This window comes from Quercus robur, chromosome 2 (assembly GCF_932294415.1).
Source record: "Quercus robur chromosome 2, dhQueRobu3.1, whole genome shotgun sequence".
NCBI classification, from domain to species: Eukaryota; Viridiplantae; Streptophyta; class Magnoliopsida; order Fagales; family Fagaceae; genus Quercus; species Quercus robur.
The window spans coordinates 14,332,594-14,350,936 of NC_065535.1; the positions used below are offsets into that span (position 1 = coordinate 14,332,594).

Consider the following 18,343-nt stretch of genomic DNA (forward strand, 5'->3'; position numbering starts at 1 on the left):
ATTTTGCTTTATGTGGCTAGATTTGATTAGTTACATGTAATTTATGCTTTGTTTGTTCAAAGTAAAATATTTTTAGGGAAATATTTTCCCATTTTATAGTGTTAGTTTTGCAGTAAAATATTTTCAATCAACTAAAATAACCAAGGCAAATTTGTGTAAAATATTTTACACTTGAAATATTTGTAAGACATTTTACATTTTGTGAGAGTGCTCTCTCTCAACCCAATGCTCTAACTATCTCTCTCACTCTCACACTATATCAGTATTTTCTCCAAAACTCAGTCCACCATGGTCCTCTCCTACCCATCACCAGCTCATCCCTTTGCCAGCGCTATTCATCACCAGCTTAACTTGAGTTTTTTTTTTTTCTACATTATTATTGTCAGCTCCACCATTTCCTGGCCACCTCCATTGTCATCAACTCATCCATAGGTTCTTAGTTTTTTTTTTTTTTTTTTTTTTTTTTTTTAGCTGCCAAGTGGGTACCAATTTGGGTTTTTGCTTCGTTTGGGTCTAGCATGGCTACTTTTGTGGGCTGCCGTGGATGGTTGGGACAGATTATAGGTCATGATGGTGGTTCATGGTGGTAGAGGGTGGGTAGCTAAAATGATTTATGGGTTGCTTTGGTGGCTGTGTTGTGGGGGTGGTTGGCTGTGAGAAAAAAAAAAGGGCATTTTTAACAACAAAAAGAAGCCTCAGGGCCTTTGTCTTCAAAATTCTCTCTTTGTTGGTGTTGGTGTGAGTTTATGTTAAATGATTGGGGCGTATACGTTTCAATTTGCTTAGAGATTTCGGGAACTTTTAGCATATTTGTTCTTTTCTTTTTTTCCTAGGGGTAGAACTTGATTTTCAGGAATCAAGGTAGTCCTTTTTTATAGTCCTTGTAAACCAAAACTAATTTGTCCTCGATCAAAATGGTTTTAAGATAGTCCTTTTTGTAGTCCTTGTAGACTTTGATGCTTCCTCATCCGCCTCTATGAATTTTTTGGAAGTTAATAATTTTTTTTTAATTTTTTAATAATTTTTTCTGTCATTTTTATACAACATTTTCACGTACACAGTCAAACACTATAAAATGAAAATATTTTCCTGCAAATATTTTAAATGTAAAATATTTTTCTTTTACAAATATTTTACGTCGAAACAAACAAAGTGTTAATCACACATGGTTGAATACTATTAATTATCATTTGATAACTTTGTTCTCTCTCTCTCTCTCTCTCTCTCTCTCTCTCTCTCTCTCTCTCTCTCTCTCATCGTAAGAATAGCAACAAGATTTCAATCCTCTAAGAGAAGCCACTTTAAGAGAAGCCCCTAACAATAGAAACAAGATTTCAGTCCTTGATCTCTCCAATAACAAGGGGGATGAAGTTGTTCATTTTTTAGGAGGGATGTAGTCAACGATGGCCATATTGGCAAGAAGGGATAAGATTAGCAGTAAGTTCCAATTAACTCAATTAGTAAAACCTTTTGTCGCCGAATAAGAAATTTAAGGTTTAATCTCCATTTACACTAAAAAACTTAATCGGTGTTTTAATCTGATAATAAAGAGCAATTATTAGGAATAAACACCATAAATTGAAACTATCTCTAAAAAAAACCTTTAAAATACAATTTTTATTTGAATAATTTTTTTTACAATTAAATAGCTAAATGTATCTCCCAATAAAGGAGACAATTCTTTGAAGGAAAATAGTTGCCGTGGAAAAAGCAGTATAAGAAGAAACCATTGGCAGCTGAGATACAATAGAAAATACGAGAGCATGAGGTGCAAAATAAAGTCAAGGCACTTCTCCTTGAGAGGGAACGGAAAGTGTGTAGAACACGGTCACGGGACAGTAAGGGGCAACGGAAAGCAAGTATAACAATCACGGGACAATAATCCGTTCATGCCTTGCGTCACATGCAAAAGATTTGTGTGGAATCTCCTAGTGCAATTACTTGAGATAACTACTCATTATATTCTGAAATTCAAACCATTCCCATCTGGGGCTAGCGCTAATCTGAAGTACCTGGAATTTGGGAAATATGCAAGTTCGCCAAAAACATGGAGTCATCTCTCTTTTGGTCAGTTACAAAAAGCTATGCCTCACCGGATTGATTCAGAGACACACAATAAAGCATAGTTCCTGCAACAGCAGTACAGCACATTCAAAATTTTAAAACCACATAATGAAGGGTATCCAGAAACTTAATAGTGGAATACCAAATAACCTCATTCTGTCAGAAAACAGTCCATTTTAACATCTGTAACATCAAGTTGTAGAATCTCTGCTCTGCAACCTAGGATTGAACCAATACTGCACAAAAAGGGGGGGAAGGGGGTGGTCAGACCTTTCCAAAGACATCGATATGATAGTTCATCGCCAATGTTTTTACACACATTTTCTTCTATAATTGCAATAGAAAAAGTTCTGGACAGCATCTGATATTCTCTTTTATTCAGAAAATAAGAAGAAACTAATGAGCTCTAACTCAAATGACACTTTAGCAATTGGAGGATGAGGACCCAAATTATTGGATTTACTTGAGTGTGACTAGTGAGGACGATTTGGAGTATATGATAAGAAGTACGAGATTGGGACAATTATAGGACCTTTGTGAGACTACTTCATAATGCAATAAAGCGATTTGCAGGTTCTGTGTAAGTTCAAATTGTGTAAGCTGTAGGCACTAGGTAGTAGCCGTAGGCTGGTTAACGATTTAGATTGGTTCGTTTTATTATATTATGTTCATTTTCTATGCGTTGAAATTTTTGGAGGGTTAGCAATTTTGGATACTTCGGCTGGTTAGCAGTTTCTGTGAGGTAACTTTTTATTACAAAGCCCAAAAATCTCAAAAAGCAAACAATAATAAATATATAAAAAACACCCCTTGTTCACAATTGAAATCGAAGGGTGGCCCAAGACACTCAAAATTATTATTTCCTTTTTGTTTTAAAAAATGGGCCCAATACTAACCCAACAAGTCCAATCATCTGTCAAAATGTTTTCTTTAATAGGCAGACCAAGATCTGATCGTCCACGTAAAAGTGGCGTGCATGTGGGCAACCTCACCCAAACCTTCTGTCAGCAATGACACAAGCAGGGGCCCTTCACCCAAGAATTTCGGTTTGGGTGATGGGTTTATAGACAACCTAAACTGATCCTACACGTGAACACCCCTAAATTCCTAAACAATAAAACAAAGAAAATGAACCAAAAGGAAAGGGTATAGAGCAAAATATAGGAACTGATGAGATGGTCAATACAGATATCATTTTCCAATCCAATAAATTCTCTTACCTAGGATGTGTACGGCCAAGATCACCGTGGACAAACTCCTTAATATATGTGCCAGCCTGAATCAAAAGACCATCATTAGTGTTTTCCACTTGCCATATATGAGCATACAGAATTAGTATTCACGTAAGTCATAGTCTTCATGATACTCAATACTGATCTGAGCTAAGTCCTTTGTGTATGCTATAATAAAGCAGAAAGAGTACAGAAGTGGATTATAGGCCGCCCCAAACCCATTAGTATCTGACTCCTAAAATTATCCAGAATTACTTTCCACAACATTATTTTTTCATGAAAATGTCTAATAATATTTCACTTAAAATCACAAAATGCAGAGATTGTGCCTTGGAGTTATATTAACTAGGATACAAATTAGTTGTTGGAGTAGCTATATCTCCAAGCCTCCTCAACTAAATCTTGATAGATTTCAATAGAAATCAAACATAATCACTAATTCACAGTAAAAACAATAAAAGTAGCTTGATATTGTGAGACTCAAAGTTGGGGTGGAGGGGCGCACATTTAGCTGATTTTCCTATCAGAAGAATTGGAGAGGCATTCCCTTTCCCTCAACTCAACCCCCCCCCCCCCCCCCCCCCCCCAAAAAAAATAAAAAGCGAGAGAAAGAAAGAAAGATCATAAACTAATTTGGGAGAGCATAAGCCTTTTAAAGGCTGTAGCTTTAACCTTTCCTTTTAGGAGGTAAAAAGCCGTAGTATTCTTGAGAAATAACCCTTTGACTGCTTCTTAAAAGCCACCTAAAATGCTTAACCCACTTTACAAATAACACAAAACAAAAACACCCTTGAAGCCCTAGCATTTCTGTTTAATTAATAACTCTAACAACAAAATCGTATCATTATCCAACACATTTCAGAAGTCCTTGCTATAACCATTAACCAGAGATTCAGATTTAAGGTAAACATGGCTCTGATTAAACCTATCCTTCTCATCCATTTGGATAAATTCATAAATATAATGATAATAAATAACTGTATCCATATCAAAAGAAATTGTATTACATTACCTGAGTGCATAGATGCAAAAGAAAATATTGAGAACTTCCAACAATCCTCTCAATTTTCATCCTAAAATTTGAAAAGATATTTTAAAAAATTAGATATTCTGAACATATACATAATGGTAGAGCTTAAAGAAGGCTATCTGACATAATGATAAGGCTCCAACCAATGTATAATTTTTTCACGTTGTAATGGACTACGACGGTGAAGCACCCTTATAGGGGTCCCCTGCAAAATTTTCTGTACAGTACAGAAACGGATCATGAGTAACTTCTATAACAAAAATAAACTTTGCACAGGCAGGCCTTATCCTTTTTTTTGATAAGTAAAATCAAAATAGAGCATATAAGAAACTGACAAGAAACAAAGATATGCCACTGGATAGAAGTATCAAAAGGCAGATAAGAATATTCTCTCATTCAGCAAGGATAGATAAACTGATAAAGTGCGGTAGTTTTTATGAACTTATAGAGAAAGAGGGTGTAGAAAGAAGAGAGAGGACAAAAGGATTGCATGGTTTAGCCTAATGGTCTACATCTACTGAGTAAGCCTGGAGGGGACACCAGGGCATTGCATTTATTGTGATTTTATTTTGATTTCAGTCTTTATTTCTGATTATAGCATTTTCAGTTATTTCCTTTTTTGTATTAGTTGACTCTAACTTGAAATTGTGGCATTAATGATGATTGTAATTGGGACTTGGGAGCCTATTTGAGGATGGCTCCCCAGACATTTTGGGATGGAGAATTTTATAAAATAAAGAATATTTCAGATTGTATGTTTCTATATTTGGTGGTGAAGCCAAACACCCTACCCTATGGTGGTGAAGCCTACGGTTGACCATTTATCTATACATTTTACACCATACTTTACTCTATAGCATTACCTACGGCCTGTTTGGTAGAGCGGTTATGAACCACACTTTTTCAAAGTAAAACATTCTTAAACTTCACTTTTTTCTAGGTACAGTTTTCTCAGACAACCCCATTACCAATAAACTAAAAAATAAGCTATACCAACAGGCACTTTGTTAGTTGATCAAACATGGCAATGGAGTGTATCAATGTGTTTGGAGTGTGGAATTAATGAACAACACATGTAATTTCCTTGAGTCCAACAACATGAGAACTTCTATGGTTCTACCAAACACTGGTTGGATTCTATTAATGTAAAGAAAGCATCATAAGAGACATCACATTCAAAGCTTTAGCAAGTTGCAAAAACTATGATAATAAATAAATATTAATAAAATATGAAGCTTACAAACAACTCACCATGTCCTTGAGTGAGGATATAGAGTCCAAGCCTACATCCTCGAGTGGGCGCGAAATCCACACAAGCGCAGCATACTGCTTCTACACGAGATATATGAGTAACAATAAGAATCATGTCTAACTTTAAGTAATGTCACATCACTTGATTTTTTTTATTGGATGTGAATTTTGACAAATCTATAGTTAGATTACATTATCTTCTCATGTCCACAACGCTTGCAAAATTTTACGACGATCAACAATCAACAACTATGTCATTTATCAAATGTTTAAATTTCAATTTTTTGTATTTTAAAATTATACATAAAAGATAAGGTTATGGATTAAATAGAAAATAACATCCGATTAGTACAAAATTTGGCATGTGTTAAGAACATAGAAAACATGTAATCTAATGGTGGGATTTTCAAAATATTAATCTAATAAAAAGTTATTAGATGGTGTAATATTACTTAAAGTTACACAAAGTGTAATACTTTTTTTTTTTATATATAAGTAAAAAAGAGTATACCAAGTGTAATACATACACACACATATATATAAACAAAGAAATAATTAAATAAACATAAACCTGCTTCTCTGCTTCTCCCTCACGCATCATGGTCCACCCCTCAATGCCTACAACTTTCAAATTTTTTACACCAACCTGCATCTCAAAATGTTTTATGCACCATTGATCATAATCATGTTTTTTTAATATCAGGAAGAAGTGTAAATACAATTGGCATTGAACTCACCAATTTATTTTCCAAATTGTTTATGCTTGTTTCTATTTCTCTTACAAATGCCTCAGATGGTATTCGGCGTGCATTTTGTACCTCAACCAGGAAAGGCCTACCTGAACCCAACATTCGAACCTGAAAAAATAAGTTCCATAATTCAGGATTTCATCATTGGGGTCAAAATTGCAGCAAGGAAAGCAGATCTCTAGTTGCAGCAAGGAAAGCAGATCTTTAGTACATCAATATCCTCTCTTCCAGCGGCATGAAACTTATAATTGTCACCTTGACACAGAGGTTGGATGTTGCTACCTATTATCTCCTAGAGAGTAAGCACATTACACTGTCAGTTTTTTACCCATTGCTTCATAGAAACAACCTCAATTAGAATAATAATCACCATGATCAGAAAAGTAGATAGTACCTCAACAGATGCTTCTCCCATTCTTTCATCATCAATGATCCATCGTGTTTGACTCACATTTCTTGAGTACTACAATACAAAGAGTAACCGAGTGAGACTGATAGCATGGATTGCAAGTTGCACAGTATACACTTTTCAAGTTCAAATTAAACCGTCAATGTTGCTTTGCCACTAAAACTAGTGATTCAAGCGTCCAGTAGCATTGTAATACATAGATGCTCCAATATATTTTATTGAGGAAAGACTACTTTGTGTGCAAAGAACATGAAGGAGATTAAAGAAACATAGATGCTCCGATAATGTAAAATAGATATCACGATGTATGCTTCCATATTTAATAGAAAAACACTCTTGCAGGTACTCTGTTTGATGTCTAATAATAAATCAGAACAGATGATTCAAGACCATTTCCACACATGAGGGCTTGCTAGCTCTAGAGAATTTGATATTTTGAATGGAAATCAAATATATATAGATTCACATATTGTAATATGTAGATTCTCCAATAATGTAAAATATGTATCAAGATGTATTTGCCAGATTTAACAGAACAAAATTCTTGCAAAACTTTGTTAGTGCGTGTATGAGTTTTTTTCTTAAGAGGGGGGGGGGGGGGGGGGGGGTTGCTGTATTTGTTCTCTTGCCCAAGGTGTCTGCCTCCAATTAAGAAGCGTGACTGCATGATCTAATATAGGGTGTTCACCTCATTGTTTAAAGTTTTATTTAAAGTCTCTAAAGGGACCACCTCATTTTTTAAGTAAACATGTCATATGCACTCTTTCCGCATTTATTTTGCTTTTGTTTTGACCTAGACTGAAGAGTTGGATGAAAGAACACATATGCCACATGAAACCCCTTACTAAGAGAAAGGGTCTCAATTCCAACATTTAGTTGGGTTGCATACTAGATCATACGCACTCTAGGGTAAGTTAATCGGTTGACCAGTAACTTCACTAACATCTAGTACATCAACTTTCTCTGCTCTCCCATATGCTCTTACAAGAAGCAGCAATGAAGCAAACTGTTTCCTCGTCAAAACTAAAATATATGAAATCAAACAAAATAAAGAAAGATTGATTGTAATACGATCTGTTTGGAAATAGCTTATTTAGCTTTTTTTGTTGAAAACTTTATGCTAAAAGTGTGCTAAATTATACTTGTACTTTGAAAAAGTGAGAAAAATTAAGAAAAAGTGAGGTTTTAAAAAGCTGAACATAAAAACTAAAAAGAAAAAGGCTAGTTTATAAGCTGTATCCAAACACACACGAAGTATTTACATGTAGCCAAGAGATTGAAATTGATAAACTAGACAGCAAATACACTAAATTCTTAAACATTTAAAGGCTAATATAAATCAAAAAGGAAATAAAGTTCTTTATTGACAATGGTTTACCTTCAGATATCTCCCACCAAAGTAGATGGGTGTCCTCTGGCAAAGAAGCACCAAGTGACAAGCGTCATTGACCTAGAAAGGTTAAAAAGGCAAATAATATCAGCACCATATTAAATCTAACAACCAAACCAAAATCAGTCTAATATTTGATCAGACATGAATCATGAAGTGCAGTGACTTAGGATCCAGTTGATGCTTGATATTAAAAAAGCAACACTTTTATATCAACTTTTACAAAAAGTATGACTAGGATTACCCAGCACTTCTCTATTTCCTAGAGTGAAAAAAAAATGCTTCTCTTGTCACCATTAATTCCAAATCACCTCTCTCCCATCAGCCAGAGTCAGTATAGAATTAATTTAGGCCCCAAAGGGAGAGTGAAGGGGAAGATTTAAACTAGTCACCTCCGCTTCATGAAGCGTGATCCCCCCTACTGATTGTGCTACCCCTTGGACTAAGAAAGGGAATTTCCTATTTCAAGTCATGGATGCAAGAGAGGTCAACAACTGAGTTGCAAACTTGACATTGCTGAAAGTGTTCTGATCATTTACATATTGGAGTTGCTCTAAACCATACCAAACCCCATCCTAATAGAAGCTCTAGGCCAAAGGAGCAAAAGAATTACCTTCTGTAGAGGGAATTTGAAGCACTCAGAAGATTCATTATCTTGCAAACCATCAAAAGACCTTTCAACAGTTGCGTCAGCTAAATCAGAGCATTTGATGTCCCCAGCTACTGAGTCATCAAGAGAGTCAACACTGTTTCCTGTGCCCGTATCAATCAGCAAAGTTAATTTCAGAATCCAACTTTGAGGAATAAATGTAAATAAATTTATAATAAAAAGGAACACATTTGTATGTTAATAAAAGTTTCTGATATTGTACAATTAGTCATAGTATGGAACTTAATCTGGAATATATTAGCAAGAGGATTATAGCATCTTATGGATAAAGAATATCCTAACCTTTTTTTTTTTTAAGAATTAAGTAATATAATATTGATCAAAAAGACTTTATGTTCACGAAAATCCCAACCATTTTTTTACTGTTAAATAAAAAGAGAGAGGTACAGCGAGAATAGTTTTCCTGGTACACAGGGAGTGGACAAAGGGAATACTAACCATAAATATATAATTCAATCAGATAGCTTCAAGTCTTCAACAACAAACACACAATGGCAAAAAAAAATAATTTTCCATAAATATTACAATAATTACAAAACAACTTGGAACTCCACTGCCCTCATATCATTTACCAGGCTTTTAGCTGTACAAGTCGGGAATAAGGATAGAGATAATTGAACTCATCTGAGCAGATTGCTCTGTCCAATACTGTGTACATTTGAAATGGGATACTCAGTTCATACAACAACCGGGCTTTGAATCTTTGCCCCGCAATTTCAATGTCCAGATAAGTAATAACTTATTAAGCAGACAGAAAAACAACAAAGAGCCCCTAGAATTTGCTTCTTTTAGTCATTAAATGGATGCCTCTCCTACCAACAACACCGTATATGCTTTATGTAGACCTATCTCTTCAAGAAACATATTGAATTATTTGTAAGGGGATGATATCAACCAAAATTTGTTAACTTTTTTTTTTATAATTCAATAGTTGGGGATGGGGGGATTTGAAATCTGGATGTCTCCACTAGAAACAACAATAGGTGCAGTTGAGCTATAAGGCTCTAGGCACAAAAAAATTGTAATCATTAGGCACTTGGTCCCCACCATCGCACCCTAAGGTCCAGTAACTGCAAATATCTCAATTTAAAAAGGAAATAGAAAGTGTTGTTCCTTTTGTCCAGTGAGATAGTGGGCTCAAGGTCAAGACCCAATGGGAGTGTATGTGTAATTACTAATTATCAATCCAGGAAAAAAAAAGAGGAAATAGAAAGCACAAAGCTCTCCAAATTACAGCTACACAAAATCTGTACAATCAGATAATCTCCCAAATGATAAACCTAACAATTTAATTCTGAAAGAACTTGTATAATCATATACCTTAACAAAGCAAATTTGTCTCAATAAATTCTCTTTAGGGATAGTTAGAAACACATCATGATCTTCAAGCTTAGATCCAAATAAAATAATAACACAAATTAGGTACAGATTATGGCTTTTAAACTTGAAAGCAGAGCAACTAACACAGAATTATAAGGTTTCATTTGTCGCATTCATAATGAAACAACAAGACTAAATGGGGTTGATAAAAATAGTCACATGCCTGTTTTTATTCTCTTGCAACCCTGTTTGCTCACTGCTACACTCTGAACCACTTTCGAAGCTTTGTGAGAAAATGTCAAACGGATGCGGAAATTGCTTATACCTGATTTACAATCCTGTGAAACTTTTAATTTCATATAAAATAATTGGATAAATAAAATTTCAATACATGCTTAACTCTATTCAATCATAGGAAAGTTCAGTGTAAGAAGCAAATCTATACTCACCAACAATGTTTCAAGGGGTTTTGCTAAAGAGAATTTTAAGGCATCCTTTGCAGATATACTTTGAGAAAATGGCCCTCCTTGGAACCAAGGTTCAGTCCCATACTTTCTTTTCATGTACAACCTAAAAAAATTTGGAAACTGAAATCATTGTCACCAAATCATATATAGTTATATTAATAGGTAAAAAGAAAGTTAGAAAATAAACCAAAACAGAGAATCACTAGGTGCACAAATCATAGTGATAAAATCCCCCATTAAAATCAGAATAGTTTCAAGCCTAAAGAATTTTCGAAATTTTCTGACAAGCATAATAAGCAAATAGGGCTATTTCTTTCCCTTTTCTTTCTTTTATTTTTTTTTTGGAAGAAAAATTATTAACCAAAGGCCAGGCACCCCCGACTTTTGAATTTGAACAGGAGAAGTACCATTACTGACACAAGCTCAGAGATTCTACAACATCAGTAAGTCAACAATTCTTACCTAACTGAGTTTTCATTTTCAAGGATAATTGGAGGTACGGACACTTCAAGAGAAAAGCTATCAATCTGATAGCCCTCTTGCTTCACCAGCTCAGAAATTGCAACAGCCATATCACTAGCACTTCCTTTTTTCACTGGAATTTCCTTGTTGTCGCAATAGATGAACTGCAAAATGCCTAAACAAAGGGCGCAGAGTACTTCCTCAAATTCTGATTCCTTAGAATTGGAACTGATGTCCTCATCATGTCTTTGTTCTCCAATAACTGAATTCAATATTGATGGCGAGATTGCAGAAATTGAATAAATATTTCCCCGGATCCCAAATAGCCGAAGGATACATCGGGTGCATACCTACAAACAAAAAAGAAAATCATAAAAAACCAAGACTCATAATTTTTTTTTTTAAATCTATAAATAGCACATAATCTATATCTATGCAGAGCAATTAACAAATATCTATCAATGGTAAACCTACTTTTGAATATCATAATGTGGACTTCATAAACCAAGACCTTTCTTTCAAGAATATACTAAAATCCATTCTCAATGTGAAAATCAGACACGAACACCAACAGTGACCAATTTCACATTAATTAAGTTTCTATTGAAGCAATTATTATCTAGACAAGTAACATTTATTACCGCGGGTTCACAATCATATATGTGAATCCCTGTAACTCACTAAATTAACCAGTTAAGGTTCAAAATACTTCATAAATACATTTTTTCTACTCTTCAAAGCAATACAACCAAACTTATCTAATATAGCTTCAAAGCAGGAATAACATTATAATGTGTAAATGACATGAGGCCCTGAAATACAACATGAAATGAAAAGAGAATAATGTATCACTGTAAAAAAAAAAAAAAAAGGTAAAAAGATAGTGAGATTTGATGATAAACAACATGAAATTGAAAGAATGATGAAATTTGAAAATCAATAAGCGACATTTTCAATATTCCTTTGCCAAATTACTACACGAATTCGATATTTGGAACTACAACTAAATTTCGATAAAGTTTGTGCATAATATAGAAACCCTAGATTAGACGAAAGAACACGAACCCCGACAGACAACAAGTCCTTCACGGCGTGAGAAGGCAATCCTTTAACGACGTCGTGTAGAGCCCCCACATCATCGTCGTCGCCGTGGCATTCCACGGCGGAGGAGATAACATGCGCCGCCTCGGAATCAAAGCTAACGTGCTCCGCTTCGGTATTGTTCGTGTTCGCGTTCGCCATTTTACAACGGCTCTCTCGGAGGGCAATGGCGGCACTGTCTCTCTCGGGGAGTTTCGACTTTTTGAGTTTTTTTTTTTTTTTTTTTAGTTCAAAGAGGAGTGAGTGAGTATAGGGAAAGTGTTGGGTATTTATATGGGACACGAGTCGCTTTTAACATTAGGTGCAAGTCATCGCCATCTTGGTCGTTGGATTCGTTTACCTTGTTCTTTACCGTTAAAACTCTCCCTCAGGCCCCCTTTTTTTTTTTTTTTTTTTTAAACATATAAAAAAATTTAAAAAAAAAATTAACCCCCCTAATATTTGGAATTTGATTTGCAGGTGGTTTTCCTTCAACCGGTTTTTCATCCACATAAGAGGTCAAGTCCAACATTTTGTTAAAGTCAGAGATTAAGTTAAGTCTCAGTCAACTCGTTAGCGTTAAGTTGTCACTTTTATTATGAGCTATAACTTTTGGTGTAGTGGGTAAATGTTTAGCGCTAACAATTGGTATTGGACTAAACTAACATAATTTTAGATACTTTTAGTTAATTAAAGTAGTTTTTATGAACTTTTTTAACTTTCTCAAGACAAATTTTACTTCCAACCAAATATATTATGTTAAAATGTTAATATACTTATCATAAAATGTTAATACTTGTGTTGGGCTTAGTTGCCACAAGTACAGTGTTAAGGAGGCAACATTTATAACCTCCCTCTCTCCAAAACAACCATGTCCTCTATCAAAAAAGAAATGTACCATGTCCGCATATGTTGTTTTCTCATCCATGTGCCTAGTAGTTACTTGCTTTTTTTCTTCTTTTTTTCTTTCTTATTTGAACTTTTTTTAGCATGGGACATATAGAAAATTCAGCATTTAGACTATCAACTCAAGAATTCACTTCAAACTGATTCAAAAAAATTCACGTCGAACCTCACATCAGATTTGTGGGGGGTCAAATCGAAGTCAAGGAAGAACAATTAGAAACCGAACTGGAAGGCCGCAAAGGGACCGTCCTCGTTAATATCCCATGACAGCGAACACAAGTCCATGTCATTGGATGCATCCAAATGCTTAAAACATGGTGAACTTTGATAGAAATCATTTTATAAATCCTATGAAAAATCCTCATATGTACAACAATATCTGGTTCATATTGAACTATCAACTATATTTGATTTAGAAGTCATGTGAACACAATTACTCCCAGCACACTCGTATTGAACAGGAAGAGAAAAGTTGGAGTTGAACAAACAAAGATGAACATAGTGCTTTCAATAAGAGCATTTTTTATTACGCACTGCATGCGCCACGGCAGTTAAAATCATGTGTTCAAAACACAATTTTCAATTAAATTATGAAGTCGTGTTTTCAAGATATGATTTCACATTTTCAAAATTATAACTGAAATCATGTTTTGAACACATAATTTTTCAAAGCTGTGTGTATGGATGTGTGCAACAAACATTAATCTTTCAATAATGTGCTCACGTATATAGATCCGGACAACCAGTTCCCCTGGTGCTTGATTATATCATTGAATATTGAGATCTAGCAACATATTTTGGCCAATACATAATATTTTAGTGTGTATCTTTTCATACAGATTATCGAGGTTTATGATTATACTCCAATATATCATTTAAATACGGTTTAGGATCTAAATCATAGTTGTTCAAAGTTCAATCACAGACAAAGGTCACAACCAGTTTCAAATTGAAAGCAAAAGCTAGATAATAGTTCAGTTATAGAATTAAAGGAAGTACCAGTTTACTCAATGGTTGTCACCAACATAAGAACCGATTTTATATCAATTGACTTCATGAATTTAAGACATTGCCTAAGCCAAATATTAAGCAGCTTTATATCGTTTAGCTAAATACAATTTGACAAGATCTAGAATGCCTGGGAAACAACAATAATTCCTTGAGAACACAAAGCTTCTCCTCTGAATTTAAATTATAAGAAGAGATTTTCATTGTCTTTAAGACCTTTGCCCTTTTTAGGAAATGTTTAACAAGTTTCAGCTCATTCTTTAACCCTTCAAATCCTTCATAATGAAGAGTTGTAAGGCATGATGACAGACATTTGCGAACAACTTGTTGCAGTGGCTCCTCATACAATATCATGTCACAAGTGAAACTCTCTCCCTTTTCACAACTAAAAAAGTTCCTTTCTTCCTAACAACAAAAGACAGTAGTTACTTGAAACAATTCAGGAATGAAAAAAATAAAAGATAAAAAAGACATTATATCATCATTTGAACTTACATACCTTTTCAACAACAAGTACTGCAAGATTAGGAGTCACTTGAAGCAAGTGCGGTAGCACATGCAACATACAAGGACCCTTAACCTTTAAGAAAGACAAATTATGAAACACAGGAGGATCAAATTCAGAAGCATTGCAGAGGAACTGCACCACAACACAACAATCACAAGTCACAAACAACAATATTACTGCTTGTCCGAGATTGAAGCTCTCAACCATTTAATAATAAAACATGAAAAAACTTGTGCTTGTTTTACCTCAGTGGTATTTGCTGACAAATGGAGGGACTTAATGTCACAGAGTTCTCCGATGAAGTCCCATGCCCTACTTCCATAGTGTTCATAATAATCAATTTTAGTTAAATCAACATCAATATCAATGACCACTTCGACCAAGTTAGACAGATCTTCCAACAATATGCTATCCAAATGACCCCCAAAATTAAGGTACTCCAAAGCTGGGGCCTTTATTTCAAGTTTGTAAGGCAACTCATCAAATTTCATATATAAATGTAATCTTTTCAGCGTAGGCGAAATGAATTTACAATGCCAATCCGCGTACCAACAATGTACTTTAACAGACAAATCTTGTAGCACCGGACATAAAGTGGGTAGAGTAAAAAGATAGTCGCAGCTATTGAAGTTAAATTCAAGATGCAGAATCTTCAGACTCGGGAACACAATGGATGAAGATGGAGGAGTATCATACTCAAAATTGCCACTCAATTTCAAAGCTATTAGTGTTTTACAGTTAAAGAGGCTACAGGGCAAGTAGAAAGATCGGTTAGAGTTAGGATCGATGTGAAGGTCAATATCTTCCACGCCACGAGCAATCGTAGCGCGGACCCATGTATCCATGTGTACTGGGTCATAAACTCCATGATCCCAATGGAGACGAAATTTTTGTACATGACTCGCACCGCGAAGAGCCCAGACTCTGGATACTATATGCGCAAAATTAAAATTGTACCGTTTATGACTTTGCACTTCAGCTGAGGACGACGTCGTTGTGAGTTCGTAGTAGTCGAAGTCAAGCTTTGGCACAAGAGTCCAGAGTGTCTTCCACCTGCTCGACAAAATGCTCGTGACAACAGCCTCTTTGGTTGTGAGAAACGAAAGGATACGGCAGAGGAGAGACTTCGGTAAATTACTGATCCTGTCCGCTTCTTCTGGTTTCTGGCGTTTTGAGGTTGATTCAGCCGAGCAAACCATTCGGCCTTTGTTGAGGCAATAAGCTTTGGAAGGAGGAGTGGTGGGTTCGGACTCTATCAATTGAAACCGTCGGAAGTGGGAAAGTCTTTTTTTTTCTAAGAAACCACCGGAAGTAGGAAAGTACATTAGTTTAAACTACCTAGAGCATCCACAATAGCCATAGTATTACTATTTTTTTTTTTTTATGCGAATTGTATTCATTAATACTTAAAATGCATGTTGTAGCAGTGGTGCCATAACTAAAAAATAATAATTTATACTATTATTTAAGTAACTACTCTTATTTAGACTGGATTTTTTTGTCCAAAATACCCTTATTTCTTTATGTTTAAGTAGAGACATAACTAAAGGATAATAAAGTAAAAATACATCTTTAACTCTCACTAAAATATTGCCTACAAAATAGAATTACTCTCCTACTAACCCACTTATTCAGGAACAAATTTTATGTTTAAATTTTTCTCTTTCTTTATTTTTTTAATTGGCCGAAATATTTCTTCTTCTTTTTAAACTCACATTAAAAAGTTTTTTTTTTTTTTTAATTTTAGAAACCCATGTTAAAAAGTTACTTTTTTTTGGTAAAATTTAATAATCTGCATCGATTATAATTTGGGATTACTACATTTTCCAATCGTAAAAAAATCTAGAGATGCGATGAGTGTTATGTGTTTGTACCAAATATTAAATTTAATAATTGATGCAAATTATTAAATTTTACCCAAAAATTAGAAAGGCCTCTAAGTATGCATGCTTAGAGGCTAGTATTTTATTAAACTTCTCTCTCTTCACTCATTAAAAAAATATTTTCTCTTTTCTTTCTATCTCTCTCTTCAATCCATCAAATGGTCCAAACAAGCTCTGTGGAAAATGTGCTTCTCTCTCTTCTCTTTTCTTTCTCTCTCTTTCTCTCTCTCAACCACCTGATCTCTTCCTCTCCATCAAACTCATACGATATCCTGGACCTTGATCACCTCAACATAGCAGATATGAGTTTGTGTTCGGGCGTACAGGTCGGGTCATCCAGCCAAATTGTGTCAGTTTCGATGAAATCAGAGAGACCCAGAAAGTTAAAGAGTGAGAAAATGAGGTTTCTGATGAAACCCATAAGGGAAAGTGCTTGGAGAAAGAGGTTTGGGAAGAAAACCTCGAAGCTCGCCGACCCACCCCTTCCGCCAACACCATCCTCCTCACCAAAGCCTAGCTTTGTGATTGGTGATTTTTTATTTTGTTTGTGATTGGTGATTTTGTTTGGTCTGGGTTGAGGAAAAAGATTGGGGATTTGGGTTGGTGGTTTTTTTTTTTTTTTTCCCTACTATGGACTGTTGGTGGTGGTGGTTGTGGGTGTGGTTGTGGCTAATGGTGGAGGTGGTTGTGGTTGGTTACTGAAGTTTGATGTGGATGTTTTTATTATTATTCTAATGAGTTATTTGTATTATTTTAATCAAATAGCTAAAAATATAGATCCATTGATGTTGGGTATGACGAGATAAAATAAATAAAATGACTATTGTAGGTGCCAAATAGCTAAATTTGTAGTTCTACTGCTGTGGATGCTCTTAATACATTGTCACTTAAAAAAAATACAAATAAACCTATCATCTATAGTTTAAACTTTTATTTTTTTTAAAAAAAAAAATTATAGTTTAAAGTTTAAATAAATGGCATTACTTTTTTAAATAAAGTAAAGGATACTTGTCAAAAAAATAAAAAAAGTAAACGGTAAAATAAAGAAATTTATGTATTACTTTTAGAAATAATACTTTATTTTGGAACATTCAAAAATAGAATAGAGGGCTAACAATTTCGTTCGAAGGAAGTAGTGAATAACTCATGTAATTGAAATAAGTGGAATTAGTCCACTTTTATGAATAGCTAATAAAACCAATAATTCTAATTATCTTAGAAAAATTATCTTATGAAACACTCTCTCACATTATGGGTATAGTCTCACACTTGTGGACCTGTGGTTCTCATGAGATTTTTATTATTATTTTTATTGAGATACCTTCTTCATTTTCTCAACCATAATTAAGTTTTCAACATATAAATCTTTAGTTAGTTTAACTACTTAAGCCGGATGAAAGGAAACTTTTTGCTAGGCCCATAGCTAAAAAACATACCTTCTTACAATTAAAGGGTTCCTCTGTAAGGTTTGTCTACAAAGAGTGTGTCACAGCCTAAGATTAAGCCAAAAGGCATAGTCAATGCTCAATGGATCCCTCCCTTAATACCCATGTCAGAATTGACTGCATACCAATTTATTTTTCAATTTTTTAAGTAATTCAAGCTATAATTTATATATTGAGAAAATATATATATATATATATATATATATACAGTGATAAAATGAATTGATATTTCTTTAATAAACATTAAAATTTTATAAAATATTTTCTTCTTTAAGATATAGTTTGGAAACAACTTATTTGCATAGTTTTTATAATATATATATATATATATACATATATGTAAAAATTTTGGTAATTTTTATGTTAAATGTATAACAAAAAAAAAAAAAAAAACTAAAAATTAACTTATTTTAAGCAAAAACAAAAAACCATACACAACTATCCTATATATATTACAATTCCACGAATC

At 34.2% G+C, this 18,343-nt stretch overlaps 2 protein-coding genes across 11 annotated transcripts; both read right to left on the reverse strand.

The window, feature by feature from the left end:
- Positions 1–1,591: 1,591 nt before the first annotated feature.
- On the reverse strand, positions 1,592–12,382 carry LOC126712517 (uncharacterized). 8 transcript variants are annotated; one of them, XM_050411862.1, is made up of 16 exons: positions 12,110–12,382; positions 11,045–11,394; positions 10,565–10,685; positions 10,339–10,453; positions 8,739–8,878; positions 8,114–8,185; positions 6,721–6,789; positions 6,538–6,618; positions 6,315–6,434; positions 6,149–6,223; positions 5,578–5,658; positions 4,470–4,543; positions 4,309–4,369; positions 3,285–3,340; positions 2,207–2,300; positions 1,592–2,129 (listed from the first exon to the last, which is right to left on the reverse strand). In XM_050411862.1, the coding sequence occupies exons 1-15, from the start codon at positions 12,284–12,286 to the stop codon at positions 2,216–2,218; spliced, it is 1,677 nt and encodes a 558-aa protein (XP_050267819.1). In that variant the 5' UTR covers positions 12,287–12,382; the 3' UTR covers positions 1,592–2,129; positions 2,207–2,215. The 8 variants fall into 8 exon arrangements, 6 of the variants coding, with proteins under 6 accessions (XP_050267819.1, XP_050267818.1, XP_050267820.1 ...); XM_050411861.1 differs by having other exon boundaries at positions 2,215–2,300; positions 12,110–12,381; XM_050411863.1 differs by lacking the exon at positions 3,285–3,340 and having other exon boundaries at positions 2,215–2,300.
- Positions 12,383–14,044: 1,662 nt separating this feature from the next.
- On the reverse strand, positions 14,045–15,923 carry LOC126712518 (putative F-box/LRR-repeat protein At3g58920). Of its 3 annotated transcripts, XM_050411870.1 has the most exons (4): positions 15,504–15,922; positions 14,792–14,858; positions 14,538–14,678; positions 14,045–14,443 (listed from the first exon to the last, which is right to left on the reverse strand). In XM_050411870.1, the coding sequence occupies exons 1-4, from the start codon at positions 15,869–15,871 to the stop codon at positions 14,135–14,137; spliced, it is 885 nt and encodes a 294-aa protein (XP_050267827.1). In that variant the 5' UTR covers positions 15,872–15,922; the 3' UTR covers positions 14,045–14,134. The 3 variants fall into 3 exon arrangements, with proteins under 3 accessions (XP_050267827.1, XP_050267825.1, XP_050267826.1); XM_050411868.1 differs by having other exon boundaries at positions 14,792–15,922; XM_050411869.1 differs by having other exon boundaries at positions 14,237–14,439; positions 14,792–15,923.
- Between the last annotated feature and the right edge of the window lie 2,420 nt (positions 15,924–18,343).